General features: G+C 37.5%; 1 protein-coding gene across 8 annotated transcripts in view; it reads left to right on the top strand.

Moving 5' to 3' along the window:
* The window catches only part of rbfox1 (RNA binding fox-1 homolog 1), a 273,311-nt gene that overhangs the window by 89,527 nt on the left and 162,953 nt on the right, over nucleotides 1-20,831 (top strand). For 6 of the 8 annotated variants that reach the window (XR_012336356.1, XM_073813933.1, XM_073813926.1 and 3 more), the window contains one exon: nucleotides 5,065-5,106. The exons of 1 other annotated variant lie outside the window; for it this stretch is intronic. Coding sequence is in view for 6 of the 7 variants with exons in the window: in XM_073813926.1 (XP_073670027.1) it covers nucleotides 5,065-5,106 (42 nt within the window). In the remaining variant the exon portion in view is untranslated. Of the gene's footprint in view, nucleotides 1-5,064; nucleotides 5,107-10,253; nucleotides 11,195-20,831 lie in introns of those variants that run through there. One more of the 8 variants, XM_073813934.1, reaches the window with a different exon arrangement.

Raw genomic sequence — 20,831 nt, 5'->3', positions numbered from 1 at the left:
TTATGTATATTGTGCCTACAGTAGCCTTGCTTTAATTTCATCTCTGAGGGTCTGGCAAATTCCCAGCGATATATCAGGGAAATTATTTTCAATTGCACCTCAGCAAAGACATTACTTTGTTTAGTTTATGTTCTTGTATTATGGGTTTCTCTCTCTTCCTCTTCTTCCCCATCGGTCCAGCTCAGCGCAGTCTTCTGTGTCAGCTTAATAAAGTCATTCAGCTCGGCCGTGTTCTGGTGCTTGTAGTCAGCAGAGTGCTACTTATTGACATTTTTTTTCACCGCTGCTTGGATGAGAACAATAGTACGCATGGAGGGACAAAGTTAGCTTCTTTATCTTTTCCCCGTTGCAATGCTTTGCCAAAACAGCTCAGTTTTACTCTCCATCTCTGTCCGTCACTCAAGTGCTTTACGTTAGTCAGCGTGAGAGAGAGAGAGCTCGAATATATTCCTAGTGAAAAGGGTGGAAGCAGACCATTAGTGGTAAAGGATAAGCAAGCCCTTCGAGGGTCCTTTGTCCTTTTATACAGAGGAGAGCTGTTTGTGCTGCTATTGTTGGTTTTCCCCTTGATTTCATCCGGAAAGTATCATTACCGAACAAGAGCCTCTTCTGAGCTGTTTGAAGCCGTCTGCACGTTCTACACTGATGCTTTTGTGGTAATTGTGTGTGCTGGAGAACCTTTGAAAGGGAAACAATTTACACCCTGCATGCCGGTGTGTCAGGCTCCATTCAACGTAGAAAATTTAGCTTATCTGATAATGATTATGGCTGACAATTTTTGATGTGCTAATTTATAAAAATAACACGTTAAACAACAAACGCGTTTAATTACGGACCCTGACCTGGATGCAATTTCCTGATTTTCCTGCCATTGGGGCAATTCAAGCTTAAAGCTCAGTTTCTGCTTTAGACTAAATGTGCCACGACAACTACATTTATCGCAGTAGGCAGTGCAAGTATGAGGATACCATACCTGTTTTCTTTAAAACCTTGTTATACCTTGAAACCAGTAACCGGCCCATGCCTACTTCACACCAATCTCCCTCCCCCCTCAAGTTTTTTATTTCTCCTGGAAAAGTCCCGTAATTTAAACGGTCCTACCTCGATATATGGATAATCACATCAATATATTATCCCAAGGTTGTCCAGTTGTCAGATCTTGAATGAAACGCATCCTACTCACACAATAAACAACCCAGTATCACAAAATTACGTACCTATTGTCATGTAAATTTGTGAGTCTTTTCCGTGACACTGACATGTTTTTCCGCATTTTTGCGTGAACATGTCATGCATTTCTGTTTACGTGTCACTGTCACATATTTGTTACTCAACTGTTTTGTCCTATTTTCTTACCATTGTTGCTTCGGTTTAGGGTTAGATTTACATAAAATGACATCCTTACCCAAACCCAACTCTAACCCCAATGCCAGGTGACAATGGTTTATAAATCAAATAAATCATGATAAAGGTATAAACCAATACTTAAAGTGACTTCCTAATGCAAATGCCAAATCTAACCCTAAACCGAAGCGTCAATGGTTTGAAAATAAAACAAAACAGTTGAGTAACAAATACGTGACAGTGACTCATAAACAGAAATGGGTGACATGTTCACGCAAACAGGCGGAAATACGTGTCAGTGTCACGGAAAAGACTCAGAAATTTACGTGACTATAGATACATAATTTCGTGATAAAGGGGTGGCAATAAACACATAATGCAATTTTGAACCCATTTTTGACCTCAACCTGGCAACTTACAGTACTACTCGGTTGCGCTGTTGATATCTGCGCAGGTAGACGTGGGAAGTTAAATCAAGCGTCACTTTTAAAAATGGCATTAGAAAAGCACATGTGCAAATTAAGCAACAGCTGGATGAAGAAATTTTTAATTTTTTACTGCGAATCAACATCGGCAATTCCCACGGTTTTTGCAAAGAATGTCACGTTGGGGAAAAAAACGCAACACAGCACAATATACCACAAAAAAAATAATAAACAAAATAAACCACAAAATAAAAAAAACAATAAAGAAACTCCACCCCTAACCCCATTTTCACAGGAGCGATAGCAAATTGTTCAAAAATGTGCGAATGTGGTTTACGAATTAGCCCCCTTGCAGGGCCGGCGTCAAGGGGGGGCATTTGCGGGCAGTGCCCCCCTCCCAAACAGGTTGTTGTGCCCCCCCCTAAAAAGTTTTTTATTAATTTAATATATATCAAGAATAATTAAAATAAATTAAACATTGAATGTTTCATGACTTTTTAATGTAATCAAATGAGGAAAAAGTAGTTGATATATGTTTTCTTTAATTAAAATAGACCAGTTTCTCTGATTGGTTGTATTGCCGGGTCTCAATGTTCGGGAAGTTTAATGTTCGTACATGCCGTCTTCAGCTATTTTAAAGGTAAGTTAGCGTTGTTTTAAATTACGTAAGCTTAAATGTGAAGTGTGGTTATAGACCGTTAACAGCATTACGAGGTGATTATGGTAAAGCGGCTTTTTTAAAGCTAGGACGCGGTGTGCGCTGCGCTATGAAACCCATTCATTTCACCGGCTTGTGCCGCATGAGGGCGGTTTGTTTTTGCGTCGAGCAAAGCGCGAGCGCAGCGGAGCTCAGCTTGCGCTCACGCCACGGTCGAAGTTCAATAGTTTTGCGCATAGTTTGTGGTCTTTTGCACTTTATACGGGAAATGAGCTGACAGTCTGTACCAGTTGTATGAGTGTGTGCTTGCACTGTATTTGTTATTTTAATGTCTTGTTTTTGCAAGTTATTGTTGCTATTGCGTGCCCCCCCGTTGGAAGCCAAGTGCCCCCCTTTTAGTTATGGTCTGGCGCTGGCTCTGCCCTTGTAATATACATTCAAATTGCTATGAGATTGTGTTGGTCACACTGAACATGTTAGCATGCTCAAAATGCAATAAAGAGGTCTAGAGACACATTTGTATGATGAAAGACTGAAAAAATTGTATATAGACAAACGATGTAAAAACATAACACAAGAAAGTGTCCCGTGAGAATAAAACTTACTCACGCCACTGCCTATTCTGTAATTTACTTGTCGTTATAATTTATCTTTATCTAATCAGAATATAATGTAAATAATTTAAATAATTTAGTTAGTAATTGACAGCATAAATAGTGTCTTGTCAATCCTTGTTAATAATAACAAAACAGGAAAAAATGGGTTGAAATTCAGATTTTAGCACAGTACTATATATAAAATGTATGCCAGCGGTCTGAATTCAGAAGCATGCTGTGTGCCCCAGAGCCATCGCGAAGCTTCTCTTAACAACCTGCTAGAGGCCGTTGGCTGAAAGGAAAGTGCTACCAAAACAAGCGAGCATCATTAAGGTCAGCATCACTAAAAAATACAATTTCGCCCTGTGAAAAGACCCAATGGTGCCCTGATTTCTTTACTGGAAAGAGACATACAGCATTCATTTGCATAAAACTTTTCATGGCCTTTTTAATGCGCAATGTAACTGCGGGTGCATCCTTCCTCTCTTTTCTTTTACGATTAATTGAAAACTTGAAATAAAACTTCCCCGTTAAAGACCAAACACGTTACGGTCACGAGCGGATGGCTGAAACTCAGAGAATGACCGTTAGTGGAAGTCTTAAAACTAATTTGATACAGAGATGTTTTGAGGTGACAAGGTTAATGCATCCATTTTTTTCTCATATCATATCAAATCAAAGCAATTTCCCCGGCCGTTATTCCCTCTATCTGCAGGTCATAATCCTCTTTAGGGTCCTTCCACAGCCATGTTCAGTTACTAAATGATGAAAATCTTATTCGGCTTCACTCAGTGGCCTGGCTAATGGGAAGTGAGTACACTTTCAAAAACAGCTAAGTGTTTTAGGCTAGGAGGAAAGTGGAACTGTTAACGTTATTACTTTTGAAGAGAGCGTTTGTAACACAGATTCTGTTTCTTAAATGAACACAAGGCCGGTGCATTACAGATGTATCGACTGCAAGCATGAAGGAAAGATTAGTGGTACATCCAGGAACCCTTTCAGCGTAACCAGACCCTAATCTCTTAATTGGGTAGTTCTCTTTCAAACACTCAACAAGCATTAACAATATTATAAAATTGTCTTTTTCCCCCACCTTTTTTTGTTTTTTTTGTTGGTTTAGTATGAATGATTGGTGTATATAAGGAACGCTATGCATCAAAGCATGTAGAAAATGTCTACTTAATACAATTTAACATCTACACCAGCGTTTCTCAACTGCCCATGATTCGAAAAATGGGTCACAGCTCTGCTCTGATGCAAATATAGCACAACTAACCGTCTAATCGTGCACGCTTTGGCCAGAAGTAGAAACTCATATCTTTTGCTGCTGTCCGTGCATCCGGTCTAGGGTGTATTTTGGTGTACTTTGCATGGTAAAGCTAAAACATCCCTTAACAACAATGCATCCTCAAAAACAATAAAACAAAACTATGCGATTAAAAAAAAGAAAATAGCACCCAGACTAGTTTCAATACATTGCAATGAGAATAAACACGGTTAGTGTCGACGAGAATGTGTTGTGTGCTGTGAATTATTGGCTGCAGAGCTCATAATAACCAGCACAATTCAAGAGAATTTCCTCATTCTGCCCATGTAATGATAATAATTTTGCATATTGTGGTGATATGTTTGCATGGTAATATTGATACATTTCCATGTTTGATTTCATGATTGATTGTACCTTTGCATGATAAACAATTTCGGTACTGCGAATTAAATTATCAAAATTACCACCTGAAGCATAATATAAACCCCAGAAGAAAAGCCAGTCACTGCTCAACACCATTCTCATTATTTGTCCAAAAAAAAAAAAAAAAAAAAAACAATATTTTGTTATGTCTATCTCTAGCATGGAAATGATGCCTGTCTTATTCCCTCCTCTCGCCATCTTTTGCATGGTTCCATGTTGCAAACCTCAATTTTGACAGATCTCATTTTCCCGCCCCTCAGCATCTCTATATGATTGACTTGTAATTACTGTAGGGAGGTGCTGCATTTGGTATGTAATGTGTTTGTCTAATTTGTATGTCTCTGTTGACAGATTTCAGGACAGCCAATGAGTTGTGATACGGACCAGCTACGGGTAAGCCTGAATATGCCTCTTTGCGTGTCTGTGTGCATGTTTTTGTGTGTACTTTTATTTAATCAGTCCATTTAAATCGGTAAAGCATACATTTGTTTCCTGCGAATTTTCGAATTTATTTTTGTGTACCTTCATGTTCGTTTCGGCGCCTCGGACTGAGGTGGCATTAAATCAATAGGCGAAGAAACCCCTTCAGTTTTACTCCCATACAAAAACCTTCATATTCCTTCATACTCTGCTGTGTCCATATTAAAAATACAACAAAGCGTACCTCGCCTTCTCATTAAACTTTAATAGCGGCTCTCAAACCCTCCTTCTAACTCACCGCGCTGGAAAGGCGGGCTAGCAAAGGTGTCAGGCTCATTCCTGATGAAGACCATGCCAAAGATCTTCATCTTCTTCAAACACAGCATATCTGTGTGGAGCGATGACCATGACGGCTCTGCGTTGAGCTCTCTATACAGCCCACATACTGTAGTGTACATGCAGCCATGTTGGATCATGGGAGGGATGTGTATAGCACGCGGCGCTGCAGTCCCCTCTCAGTGCTGTAATTTATCATGGTGTGTTGAAGGGTTTTAAGTCTGCTAGGCCTGATATGATTAATGTCCAGACCTTCTTGTTCATACACACCCATCACTCTAATTTTTTGTGGTAACTATTTGCTTGTTTATTTGTTGTTTAATGATCTGGGTTTCTTTTGAATTCCATTGAAATTAGAGCAGTAAACAAATACAAATCTAGTTTTTTTTATTTGCAAAGGGCAATGCTGATTTGCCTTTTGGAAATATGAAAAGCGCTTTTCTTGTTTGCACCGCTTCTCATTTCATCCTGTTAGTGACTCACGCGTCAGTCTAGGGACAGTTGTTTACAAAGTGCTTTTTGGCTTCTTGCCCCCCTCATTTAGAAGATGTTTTTTGAAGGAACGTGAACAGTGTACTCAGCATTAGGTTTTGTCAATTAGCCTTTGCTGTGAGAAGATCTATGTTTTTTTTTAATAATGTGTATTAGATATTTTTAAAATGAAGAGTTGAAGTTCAAACTAAAGAGTTACTGATGCACTAGACTAATATAGCTACTGTTTTAATATCATAACTGAAGCTTTTAACTGCAGTATTGGACGGCTGTATGTAAATGAACATGTCAGTAAGCAGCACTCAGTTTGATTGACTATTAGACCTTTCTTGTCATGAAGTAAAATGTTTAATAACTTCATGTTCATTTTGCTAGAGTGCATAAACTATGGGCTTATCATTGTGTACATGTCATTTATCTTATATTTAAGAGCTCCTGTTTTCCATTTCATGATTTAACATTTCCTTTGGTGTGTAAATGTGTGTTAGTAGCAAAGTTTCAAGTCCCAAAGTATACGACTACATGAGTTATCGTCTCCAATGTAAATCTCTTTTCTTGGACTACAATGAAGACAAAGATTGTAGACAACAGTTTACCTCATAAGCGAGTTGACGTGGCCTCGATGCACATTATTATAATTCCACCCACTTCTGACTTACAGCCTGTAAGAAGCCAATGTTTACATATTTAAAGAATTTGCTAATGACTATTCGAACCATGATTCAACCACAAAGTTTGAGCAGTGTAGAGTAGTGCTTGTTGCTTGTCGTTTCTACGATCACAAATGCAGACATGGTTTTATGTTTAAGTATCCTTACTTTAACAATCTGTTACATTCTACGCAAAGTTGATCGATCAGCTTGGCCAGCTGCATTTTCTTGATTAAATTCGTATTGATAAGGTAGTAAATAATGATATTATCTCCTGTTGGGAGTAGGGTAGTTCCGATTCCGATACCAGTATCGGAAATGTGGCCGATACCACAAAAAATTCTGGCATCAGAATCGGCGCATTCTTGTACCAATGTACCGATCCGAAACCATTTTCTTAAATAACCTATTTATGCCCGCTATAGCTAACGCTAATGCTAACGCAGAAAATCGGAGCTCATCTCTTCTTCGCTGCTCTCAACGCAAACACCAGGAAGTTGTTACATGCAAACACGGTTTAGAGTGACGAAGAAGAAATGAAAACGTGCAGCCGTATGTCCGCTGTTCGTATTTCAGACTAATAAACATCAACGTGCCATTTTTAAAGGAGTTTTTTTATGCTTTTGTATTTAAACGCTGAAATGCCTTTTATTTAAAGGGGGGGTTTAATGGTATTTCAAGCATTCTGACTTATTAACACAGTTATAGAGTTGTTTCCTCATGCTAAACGTAGGCAAAGTGTCAAAAATGCAGTTGGGCGTGTTTCAGAGTATTTCTGTGCCGAATGCACTTCGCCAGGGTTCGTACAAGTTTCGGCTAATTTTTTTCGATTACGGTTCTAACTGACGTTTCAGGGGTTTTCGATACGTATCACTTCTTTATATGGGCTTCCGCCGGAAAACTTCCCCAGGAAAACCCTGCCCAGCCGTCAGTCAGCGGGAGACGCTAGAGCTTGCTAACAGCTTATCACGCCACTCAGCTTTGTTTAATTTCAAAAGTCAACAATGGCACAACAAGAAGTGTGTTTTTGGATGTAAGGAGAAGACATCCAGCCTTATGGAAACAATGGATATAGTTTATTATCCGGATTAGCAGCGGAGTTTTGCGTGTGTGTTTGATGCGTGGATTTTCATGACGAGTTACACGTGGTAAGTAAGACTTCTGTCTTATGTTGGAAATAGGCGCGTGTATATTATATAAATGACACGAACATGTAGTGAATCATAAGTTAAAACAGTGTTGTATAGTGTTGCATGACTCGTACTCGCTCCTCCCGTGTTATAACTCCTCCTTCTTCATTTTTTCGTACGTTATCGGAAAGATTCGGTAAAGCTAATCTTTCTTTTATAAATCTGATTAAACTAAAGACTCTTCAGAGATATAAAGGATGTCATACTGCTCCATAGGTACTCCAGATTAATATCAGAAATGCAGAAACAGCTTGTGTTACGTGAGCTTTAACTAAATTGTTTCTGGACTTTTAAGTTTTAAATGGATTATTTTGTTATATTATTCATATATAATTTTTTATTCCTTATTTGTTTTTATACACTTATATTCTAAAACTAAAATATACTTTCATTTTACAGTGTTAGATTAGCATTTTTTTCACTTAAGATAAATTAATATTACTGTCAAATGTCTTTCAGATAATAAAAATCCTCTAGTTCCCTATTTGTATTAGTTCATGTTTTATACAGGAATAAGTCTAAAGCACACCATAAAATAATAATTTCCATTCATAAAGGGCTAGTAGTACATACAGTTGTATATACAGATACACACCCATCGGATGGGTACTCCGTATCGGACGATACCCTGAGCCCAGGTATCGGAATCGGGATCAGGAAGAGAAAAATGGTATCGGAACATCTCTAGTTGGGAGCTGATCTTCTAAATATGATCTTCCACTCGCTTGAGGTATTTGGCCAATCACAATACACCGGATAGCTGGCCAATCAGAGCACAAAGCGCTTTTCAGAACGATGAGCTTGGTACAAATCAACGCGTTTCAGAAAAGCGGGGCATAGAGGAGCAACAATAATGTATGGTATGTGGAAAATAATTTGTTTTTAGAACCATAACCATTTAAAAACTTTTTATTACACTACATACACACCATACTGTAATGTTCTTTTGAAACATATTGGCCAAAATAATATAATGTAGTGCTGTTTATCAGTAGCCTTATTTTTCTGAGGTTTAATTATACAGAATTATAAATAAATGAATGTATTTTATATAATGTCATAAAACTTTATTTATACACCATATCGCACGCCCCAGTTTAAGAAACTTTGCAGTGAGGTAAAGAACTATATTACTTATAGTAGGCCATTAACAAACATATTTTTTACCATTTATTATTGTTAGTATTAATAAATTACCAACAAGTAAAAACCAACCGCACATTAATTTGCTTTTACCAAGAATTGACATTTTGTGTGTGTGTGTGTGTGTGTGTGTGTGTGTGTGTGTGTGTGTGTGTGTGTGTGTGTGTGTGTGTGTGTGTGTGTGTGTGTGTGTGTGTGTGTGTGTGTTTCATCATCCATGTTCGTAGCTTCTTTGTTTGTGGTCACTGCTTCACCTGTGCATGTTTATTGGCTGGGCACTACACATCCACTGGCCAAAGGTTGCCACCCAGAGCACTCCAAAACAACACAAAATATAAATAATTGAGGCAGAGGACTGTATTATTGTATTTTTGTAAACAGCACCACACACTTTGTGGTTTATAAGTTATTAATGAGAATTATTTTGTATGAATTATATATTTTTTATCATGCATAGTCCACCTTCGTTTATTCAAGTGATTAGAGGAACCACTTACTGTACATGTATTTTGGTTAAACCACTGTAATCCATGATGTCGTGGCTTATTGCTTAAATATGGTGTAAATATGGTGTATTTAAATATATACCCTTTCAAAAAGGTACACTTTTGTACCCAAAGAGTGCATACTAGTACTTGAAAGGTACATATTGGGTTCAAAGATAAATATTTGTACCTAAATGGTACATATTTTGACCTTTTTTAAAGGGAACTGCCCCAGTGACTTTTGACAGTGTGTGGTTTTAGGTGTATTCAATTTGCTGTAATTTACTTTGTTTTTGTGTGTTTTGTTGACTCCATCAGTTTCCTTTGACGGTTTCACTTTCTTATATATGTTTTCTTTTTTAAAGGAGAGTCAACTTGCTATCCAAGGAGAATATATAATTTAAATTTCCTTGAAAATGTAATTTCCCTCATAAATATACTGGCATATCTCATTGCTTTGTGTCTCACACACATAAAACAAAAATACTGACCTTGCACAGGTTTCTTTTTCGTCCCCTCTTTTTCTAAAATACCAATTTTTTTGTTCTTTCTGATACCTGAGATTAATTAAAAAATCCCATCCCCCCCAAATGAAAACCGGTAATGAGTTTTAGCCCGTGCTTTATTTAGGTAGTTATAGCTGTGATTTAGCTGCGGCAGGCGGCGGGCTGTGCTGACTGGCTGCGTGTTTGGTCTCTCAGTAGCAATAGCGTGGTAGAGTCAGCAGATGGCTGTAGAAAAGTGCTGTAAAAAGGCAGCCAGTGCGTCAGAGCCAGAACAACCCGAGCGGGAAGGCCTTGGCCCCGGTACACATTGCTTTTATCTCCAACACATTCACTACGGACGAGGAGGAGACGAGGGGAAAAACATCCATGCTGTTAAGTCAGGTGCAAGCTCCACATTTAGAAGAGGTCGGTACTTTCTGCCTCCTTTTTTTCCTGTTGTGCCATTTTTGATTTCCGTATTCAACTGTTTCTTTCCACATCTTTTACTACTTTTTTTTTTACCTGAATCTCACACCGCCAACATTGCTGTATTTTTTTTTTGCAAAAGTTGGGTTTATGGTCAGATGCACGTCCTCCTACCTTCCCTCCGGCCAGAAAAAGTGTTTTGATTTCTTGCTGATGTCTACCCCGGCGCATCATCTTCTGGATGACAGTATCTGAGGATTGGAGAAGCATTTTGTAGAGGAAAAGTCCTGTTTTGGAGAATGATTTTCTTTGGATCATTCTATCAGCTGTCAATGTTGCACATTTCTTGAGGAGCTTGTGAATGTGTTCTAGAGAAACCTACACATCATCTCTCTCTCTCTCTCTCTCTCTCTCTATCTCTCTCATCCTCTCTCTCTCTCCCGCACTTTGAGTGCACAGTTGTACTGGACTTCCTTGGTGCACGGATCTTCTCATTAAATAGATACGTCAGGAATTGGTGCCTATACAGGGCTTGTCAGTGAAAGTGTGAGGAGGACCAAGTGAGGAACGAAAAGAAAGAAGGAAAAAGGAGCGAAGAGCAAGAACAAGACTGGAAGCGTTCCAAACCTTGTGAACTACCTTCTTTTACCTCCAAGTGTCAGTTTTAATAAGCTCTATTATAGTGGTATAATAAATTATACACAAGAACTGTGAGCCTGAGACGAGGTTTAAGCAAGGATCCAGACGGGTTTCCATAGACGAGCTCGAGAAGATAAAAGAAGCTAAGTAAGGAGGCGCTTTCTAGCTGCAGAAGAGCCCCTGACTCCTCGTTCAAAATGATGATGTATTTGTGGGTAGGTAACAATCGTACAAGCCGGTTGCGGTGTAATGGTTGGGGTTTCTGTATGTGTGTGTGTGTGTATTGTACAAAACTGATGTAATTGCGTGTGTGTATGTGTTATTATCGACGTGCAGAAGCGTCATGCTCATTCAAAGTGAGGGAGCACGTGTCCCTTCAGATATCCGAGAAGCAGATTTGAAATGCAGCATTTGTGTCTTTAATAATTAAGTTGTATTTTATTATTGTGGATTATTGTAGACTAGGTAAAAACATATTTGTCTATTACTCTGTGGTAGAAATTAAGTATTTACATGTCAAAGAAAAAGGAGAAATTTCTCCCTCTTGTTGCCCAAAAGTCAAATGTTAAAGTTGTTTCTACCCAAATTACAAATATGCATACTGCAGGGATTAATGGTTGGCAAACTCAATTTGCAATAGTGGTAGGTGTATTATATATTCCTATGTGACCATCTCTGTGAAATCCAGGCTAAAGGATCATAATCTAATTATGAGGTAATGAGTAGTTACATTTTAAGCATTAATTTCACTATCCTTGACATAGCCTTACTTAGTCAGTATTAAAGATATCAAGTTATATTTTAACAGAATGGTCTTTGCATAATATAGGACGATTTATGTATAAAGCAGTAAATCACAAAAATTAAGCTGGGTTTTCACAGGAACAGTAACGAATATTATATTATATAACGTATCTTATATAATTTATTGGTTTTCTGTTTGAAATGGTGTATTATATAGGGTTTAAACTTTAGTCACATATAACTATGTTTTTACAAACATTATTAGACACTTTGGTCTTATTTATGTCTTTTTTTGCATAACATTCACTGTCCACTTATGAAAACAGAGTCTGATAGTTTAAGCTTGTCTCGCTTTTGCTTCTAGCAGGTGTTTTTTAGGATATGGAGAAGATATATCCCAAGATATTACATTAGGCCATGACTAAAAACTGTGGTGCATCATCAAAACATGTATCCTCAGCATATAAAACAGGCTTTCGTCATGGATTTACAAGCACTTGTTAGAACTAAAACAGAGGTAGAGTTGTATTTGTACTGTATGTTGGTTAGTAATCATACTTGTAAAGTTTTACCTCCTTCTCTCATAGCATTGCTTTGCTCATTTGAGTAGTGTGTCAGAGAAACAGCGCGTGACACAGTGATTCATAACTGCAGGGTTAAAGCGCGGGAAGTCATTTTGAAGAGCTTTGTAAGCGTGTGTGTCTTGGCCTGCTCATTATCTGTCTCTTCACCTGTCATTATCACTCAAAATCAGTCTTAGCTGAAGAAATTCACTTGCACTTAATTGCCCATGGAATACATTTAAAGCCCCCTGATGGCTTCTGTACTGTGAGAGTTTATCAGGAAATTAATCTCATTTTAACAAATCTTAATCTGATGGGCAGTTCAAGGGAACATAGACATTAATCCTTCACATAATATGTGTCAGCTGAAAGTCTTTTTTCTTTGGGTTTTATGCTGTGCTAGTTGCCTATAAATGAATAATAATAATAATAATAATAATAATAGTAGTAGTAGTAGCAGTAGTAGTAATAATAGCAATAATATTAATAAATGATAAATAATATTGTTATTAATGGTAATTATTTATTGCTGTTTTTTGTGAAAAAAAAATATATTTAAATATAAATATATCTAAAAATAAATCTAAAATGTATTAGCAATTATAGTTAATCTTTTGATAAGAGTAGTATTTTGCAAGCCGTTGTATGAATGTTGTTATTTATTTAAGGACAGGTATATTAGTTTATTATTACTTATTGATAGTTGATTTTTGCTTACAGTGGAAACAGGCTATTAAACTCTCTGAGACGTCAGAAGAACTGAGCATCAAAGGATTTAGTAAACACACAAGACAATCTCTAGTTATTTTCTCATGCGGTTACAGCAGACTCAAATATTCTATATTAAGAAAATGAATATTGAATGTTTAATTAGAACATGGGTGGCCTGGAAGGAATATGATTCGTAGGAAAGATTCAAGGATAAAATTTCCCAGGAGGTGGAGAAATTACTGTGTGGCATGAAAGTATACAGTTCTTGCTAAATATTTAAATTGGATCATTTAGGATGTCTTGTGAGATGAAATACACTTCCGTATTGGTTCATCTGAACAGAGCAGATAAGTTAAATTTATAACAAACAACGTATTTTTACTGAATAAAGCTTTGTTTTTTCCTGAAATGTTTAGCTTTCTAAAATTACAGAATTTCAAAAAGTATCATACTATATGTGCATTGCAACAAAATGGTTAACAAACACGGTGCATTATGGGTAAAGCTATGAGCGTTGATGCAATTTTTTTCTTTTAAAAGGCCTCTGGTGACCAAACCGCCTGTGCCATATGACAACCCAATTCAGGCTCTATATCCAACCTTTCAGTATTACTTTAGTCATGGATCTTATGGCTGTAAACTGGAATTAATTGTGTGTGTAACTTTTTCTGCCACAGGGTTTTCATCTTAGCACCATTTGAGCACTGTGCCACATCCAAAGACCTGGCAATAAAACCTTTTTTTATATAAATAGATCCCATTCCCACAGTGTCTTCAAACAAACAAATAAAAAAAAAACATTACAGAAGAAACCAAAAGAAACATTGCAGTCCACTTTTCCGCTCCACTTTTAATTGGAGAGCAGCGGTATTGTCCGTAGATGAGGATTTAATCACTGAAGCAGAGAAAAAGGCTAGTAAACAGTCATGTCAGGGCTGTGCCGCTGTCCAGGCTGATGTTATTGCCTTTCTTACTATTTTCTCCTCCATCCTGCCGCAGGAGAAACTGATGTGTAGGCACTTCTAGCCTCTTGTCAGAGTTGTCTTTCAGTAGATGCTATGAAAGCAGTTTATTCAATTGATTGATAAAGGCTGCCCTCCATGATAACCAATAGGAGAGCCATGGGGCTGCGTGCTGTGCACAAGGGATGTTTTGCGACTTAACTTTGTGACACCAGCCAGAGTTCAGTTCATCATTTGAAATGAAAGACTTTGATATCTCTGTTCCCTTTTTTGATTTGGTAAGTAAAATGATGCGCTTGAACTTTTCACATTGTAGTGTTCTGTCTGTTTGACAAGGTGTGTCATGTTTTTTTATTTGATTTGATCAGGTGCAATACCTGAAATGCTTTTTTAGTTTATTGTGTCACTAAATTCACAAATTTAGATTAACTGATACCTATCCCCTGTGTTTTGTGTATGTGTGTATAAGTTTGTAGGCCTACTTGTGAATGTTTTCTATTTAAATATGGACTTTAAATTGAAATCTTTAATTGGCCACTAATATGAAGTCATTTGTTTAAAGAATCACATCAATTCATTATCAGTTTATTTCTATTATAGCTTTACATTTGCATGTTGAAGAAAATTATATTCATTTAATATGTTTTATGTTTTATTTTTACTATCCTTTCATTCATGATGTCAAGTGTAGTATAAAGCATGTTGCATCGGAACCATTATACAGTATGTGGGTGGGACAAGACCCACCTGCTTTTTAAGACCAATGATTTTGGACCTACTCACATAATATCTGTTCAATTGTCAGAGAGCTGTCAGTAAAATCTATTTCACTAGAGGAATGCCCTAATAAATTAAACTCCGTTCCGCATTTCAGCTACAACCTTAACTTCCACGCTGCTGCTTCCTCAAATCCATTCCACTTAGCTCATAGAGTCCATATAAATTAAACTCAATTTTGTGTTTTCACTTTGTGTTTAAACGTTTCATCCTATTGGTGTTTAGTTTCTCTGCTTATAAACTCCTAACTATGGGTATTTTTCTTCAAAAATAATTTTTTTAGCAAAAAGCTAAAATAATTGCATTTTTGTGAAGAAATTTTGTTAGAGATCAAATTCAGAATAATTATCAAAACATACACAGAGTGTAAAATTAATAAAAAAAAATTTGCGTCAATCGCGCAATTTGTGAACAATCGCGGTATTACAGATAACCATAAAAACTTATCAGGAACACATTTTTTTTTCATGCAAATAATTGACGAGATAACTCGTCAATGGCGAGGAAAAAGTTAAGTAGAACCCACCCATATTTTTTTGCGTCTGATGCCCATTTAAAGGAATGTTTACAATATACATCAATTTACATACAGTGATGGATGAATGAATTGCACCAAGTTGCTGGGTAACAGAAAAAAAGGGGTATTAAGAACATTTGATGTATACACAGAGGATATAATTGACATTAATGCAAGACAATTCAGCGCGCACCATATGGTATTTATACACCTTCTAATTCCCTCTCTCTCTCTGACAGTAATGATGGGACCTGGGTGAAAACGCTCCACTGTCAGTTGCTATCAAATATGTTCTTATTTAATTAGCTGTCTTGCTAGTAGAGCGCAGCGTATATATCATAATTCTTATCTAATATACTCAATCCTGTCTTATTTTATTTCATTGACCGTGCTGAAGTGCTTAACGTGACTTTGGATTCAGAGGGCCTGGGCAACTTGCTCAGGAAAACAGAGAGCAATTGAACAGCATTAATGCCACGGCCGTCCAGACATTGCCGCGTGGATTTAAAAATTGCCCTTTTGATAGAGTTTTACAATGTATGACAAATCAATGCATAGCATTTTCATAATAAATGGCTTTGGCATTTGGAATGCCAGTATGTGAGCAGGCTTGGTTAGTGACCTGTGACAAGAAGCAGTGTTATATTTCATTATGAGAATACTCACTGGGCCCTATTCGTGTGAGATGGCAATACTACCAGTATCCCAGCATGCACCAGGAGAGGAACACGGTCACAAAGAGGCAATCTCATTCCAGACTCGTCCCTCGCTCAAAGATGGCGCTTTTAACGTTCATGGCTGCCTGTCTCCGAGGTTTAATAGCCATTGTTTGGTATAAGATTACAGTCACATGAGGACAGATTCAAATAACCTGACATGTCATTACCTGTTTATTCACGACCATTGAAAGCACAGTTGTGTTGGTCATTATCTGCTGTCATGAAATGACAGTTTGTGGCTCTGTTCATCGGCCTGTTATGATGATTGATGGAGACAGGTGGCTGTTCTTTACAGATGGCAACATATCAAAGTGGCATCGTTGTAATGACTGAGCAAAATATGACAGATATCAAACCGGGGCTGGGATGCACTACCCAAAATTCCCTGTCGGTCATTGAAACCTTTCATCAGATTCCTCCGTGCCAATGTTTTCCTCCCATTCGTGATGTGGGCATGACAGGTTTAATCTGATTTACGAAATGCAATATATATCTAAAATCTCACCGGACTGTAAATGCAAAGAAAAAAAGATGCCAAAATTTAAAGACTACATCGTCTGGATTAGCGAATGACATTTTGAGGGATTGTCAGTTTTGTTATAGAAATACTCAAATCATTACCCTTCGAATGAAATTTCCACCAGAAAAAAGCAAAAAAGGCACAACAAGCTCTTTCATAAACAGCCTTTATTACATAAGTGTATTCATCACCATAAAAGCATTGAGCCTATACACATATGGTCTAGAGCTTTGCAGTGGTGGAGGTTTTTTATTGGGGGCTATAAAATACAATCCACCAGCAGCACATACCGCAGAGAGGAAGAAAATCACTTTAGCGCCTTACACTTTTTCGCGTTCTCGGATAAAATGGTCAGGCCAGGAAAACACCTTTGTGATAACAATTGCAGCCAGGAAGCCTAATGCACTTTGAAGCCCTAGTAAAGGCCCGGATGAAACTGGAGATTATTGCCATTTTGAGAGAGATCAATGAAGCTTTGCTAATAATTCACTGTAGGAGAACCTCTGGGGATGTGGTATTTATCTACAAATATCAGCTCTGGCCAAACCAATTGCAGTGTTCTCGCCTCTGGTGCCCGCACTAGTTTAGTTGACCTAGTTGCTATTGAATGTTTCCTTCTCACTAGAAGGGGAAAAAGAAGGAAATGCAGGCAGAAAGAAAGAAAACCTGATTGTGCTTATCTTGTTATGCGTTTGAACAAACGGGGACATTGTATTGCTCAAACAGAGCCGTTTGCTTGACACAATGCTTTTCAAAGATTTTCCTTTGATGAACATGTATTTTAAAGTAATTGAATTATGTAACAAGTAGTTTATATATTTTTCTCAATCCTAGTGTTTTTGTGGGTAAAAATTATTTGTTATAAAGGAATCAATTTGTGTGGTTGAGTAGTCTATCTAGATTTTTCCAATCCCATTCTCATGATTTGTGTATAAATAGCACGCAGTGTGAAAAGTCATTCAATACATACTCTACGCCAAATTCCAATTTTGCGTGCATTTGCTATGCCAGTCCCTTCCGTTTTCATCTTTTTTTGTCGTTTTATGTATTGGATTCTCTTTCTTTCAGTTTTTATACAATTGTCGCTTCGGTTTGAGGTTAGAACTAACTAACTTTTGTTACATAAAATGACATCCTAACTTAAACCTCAATTTTAACTCCAACTCCAAGCGACCATGGTTTAAAAATAGAAAAACATGGAGAAACCATGAAGAATACATAATAGAAGTCGAAAAGATGCCCCGTATTAGGTGAACGCAAATGACTGGCGTATCATATGTACGCAAAATTGGAATTTGGCATATATATTGCCTGACTTTTCACACTGCGTGCTATTTATACACACTTCATGACAACGTGTTGATTTTTAATTGTGAATTTTGATAACATTTACTACCTTTGCAACTTCTTGTCAACTACCAGACATTACTGTATTAGAATAGACTGTCTGCTTTATACTGTATCTACTTATACACTTTATTGTTATGATCCCTCAACAGATATTTCACTGACAATTGGGTCAAAAAGAGACAAACCCAACCTTTTAGGTTGTGATTTAAAGGAAAACACTAATATAGTTTTAATTTTTGTATCTGCTTAAAAATCGCCACGTTTTGTTTTGTCCCACCATACTTACTCATGTAACTACTCATGTGACAGTCTTTAAATAGGGAAAACATGGAAGTGTTTGGTGGCGTATAAATTCATCCCTGTTTGGATCCTAAGGAATGAATGGGGCTAGGCTAAATGCTAACACATTCACGCCACGCTGTAAGTGTAGTCGTCTAAGTTGAGGTAAGAACATAGTAAAATATTGAAAAACTGTGTTTTCCTTTAACCTACAGTATGCTGTGTTGTTTTAACCCATTCTTGGGTCAAATATAAACATATTGGGTCAGGGACAGGGATTAGACTAGTCCTAGATTAAAATAAATTTAAAAGCTGTCCAAACTGAAAACAACTTGCACTGACATATCTTAAAATACATTAGTGCCCTTCGTTTTCCCTCATAATGCACACAAGTAATGTTTTTAGTAAGGAATGTTTGTTAAAAAAATTATATTTCCTAATTAAACTAAGGCCTAGTCCTGACTTAAAGGAATAGTCTACTCATTTTCAATATTAAACTATGTTATTACCTTAACTAACAATTGTTGATACATCCCTTTATCATATGTGTGCGTGCACGTAAGCGCTGGAGCGCGCTGCGACACTTCGATAGCATTTAGCTTAGCCCCATTCATTTAATGGGACCAATCAGAGATAACGTTAGAAGTGACCAAACACATCAACGTTTTTCCTATTTAAGACGAGTAGTTATACGAGCAAGTTTGGTGGTACAAAGTAAAAAAAGAGGATTTAAAAGAGGAACTATATTTTATGGCGTAATAGCACTTTTTGGAGTACTTCGACTCGGTGCAGTAACACCCTCCCTCTCCCATTATGAGAGGGAGAAGGGGAGCGGATTTTTCAGGCGCCATACAATATAGTTCCTCTTTTAAATCCGCTTAGAAAAGCGCTAAGTTTTATTTTGTACCACCAAACTTGCTGATATAACTACTCGTCTTAAATAGGAAAAACGTTGATGTGTTTGGTCACTTCTAACTTTATCTCTGATTGGTACCATTGAATGAATGGGGCTAAGCTAAATGCTATCGAAGTGTCGCAGCGCGCTCCAGCGCTTACGTGCACGCACACAGATGATAGAGGGATGTATCAACTCTTCTTAGTTAAGGTAATAACATAGTTTAATATTGAAAATGAGTAGACTATTCCTTTAAGCTAATCCCTGTCTGGGAAACCACCCCTTTCTGGGTTAAAGGCAGAGTGCACAATGTTTGAAAAACGCTTTGGAAAAGGGAGTCGGGCCGACTACCAAAACACACTTGTAGCCAATCAGCAGAAAGGGGCTTGTCTACTAACTGACATCCTTGTTGGGTTGCGTATGTGTGGGGCGGGTCTATCAAAAGAAGGTCCAGATTCTATTGGGGTAGGGGCGTGTTTGTTTAGGTGATTTCAAATATCAACATTGGCTTTCAAACATTGTGTACTCTGCCTTTAACTGATCCCAATGGTTGGGTTTGTCTCTTTTTGACCTAAAGCTGGGTTGAAAATAACCCAGCATTTTTTTTAGAGCGTATAAGTAATTTCTTTACTTATTCTACTAACCTCTTACTTAACCTTGACTAACGGCCCTACTTATACACCTAATGGTCTACTAATGCACTATTGAGTTAGTTGACATGTAGTTGCAAAATACAAGGTTACTTATATTTAGAAGAATGTTCAGACTATCAAAATAAAGTGTAACAATTTTTGCTAATAGATTTTCTTTTTCCAAGATTAGATTTTTTTGCTCCCTTTTATTAATTCATTTTATGAAACAACCTCTACAGGTGCATAAGATTTGCTACATGCACGTCTATGCTACTTATTTAAATGCCCCCCAAAAATACATCCAAAATACCAGTCTTACTTTCATAAGGTTAATTAGTTGTTTACGCAACCCACAGATTTGTCAATTTTAAAAATATTTAGTTCTGCACATCCCTAGTCTCATGTCCCATTGCTCAAGCGTTATGTTAGCAAGGTCATAGGTTTGATGCAAATGGAAACACATCTGATTAAATGTATAGCTTAAATGCACTCCAAATGGCTGTGGACTGCCAAAAGCGTAAATGTAAATGTGTTTGAGTTGCAACGACAGGGTGCAACGCGGGCAGTACAGAGATAATTAAGGCAACAACTTGGAAAAACGAGTGTGTGTCTTTCATGATTTTTTCCGTCTTGGAGGGTACACTTTGTAGTCGTTAATTTAATTGCAGATATTCCCTGAATCCCTGAAGAATATAAAGGATTAATCATCCAGTTCATTTCGACGAGAGATATGGCCTTAAGTGAATTGCAGTTTTACCAATTTAACCCTGTCTGCCCCTGAATGTGACAAGATTAAGATTTTCAATTAGCAATACGTAATTGTGGCGCACGCTCAGCGGCCTGCCCGCATCTTCAAAGGTGAAGAGGGCATTTCAAATCGAACATTTCAGATCTGACATGCCCATGTAAATGCATCCTCTGCTTTCTGTCATCAACGATGGCCAGGAGGTGTGCAATTTCCGAGTTACCTTCCTATTGCACGTCGTATAATGTAGGAGGCATGAATCCCTGCGTTTTTGCCAGAGAACGAATCTGCAAATTTGAGGATAAGGAAGAAAAACGATACCCGAGCGTGCATTACCGTGAGCGGACGAGCGTTGTAAAAATGATGGTTTCTCCTTTCTTTCTCAGGGGCGTTTGTGTTGATAAGACAAAACAGGATCAGCAGAGTCCTCCCCTCTGT

The sequence above is a fragment of the Paramisgurnus dabryanus genome, chromosome 3, assembly GCF_030506205.2.
Source record: "Paramisgurnus dabryanus chromosome 3, PD_genome_1.1, whole genome shotgun sequence".
In the NCBI taxonomy this organism is placed as follows: Eukaryota; Metazoa; Chordata; class Actinopteri; order Cypriniformes; family Cobitidae; genus Paramisgurnus; species Paramisgurnus dabryanus.
The sequence above is the reverse complement of the archived record's forward strand: the minus strand, read 5'-3'. Positions and strand labels throughout refer to the sequence as shown.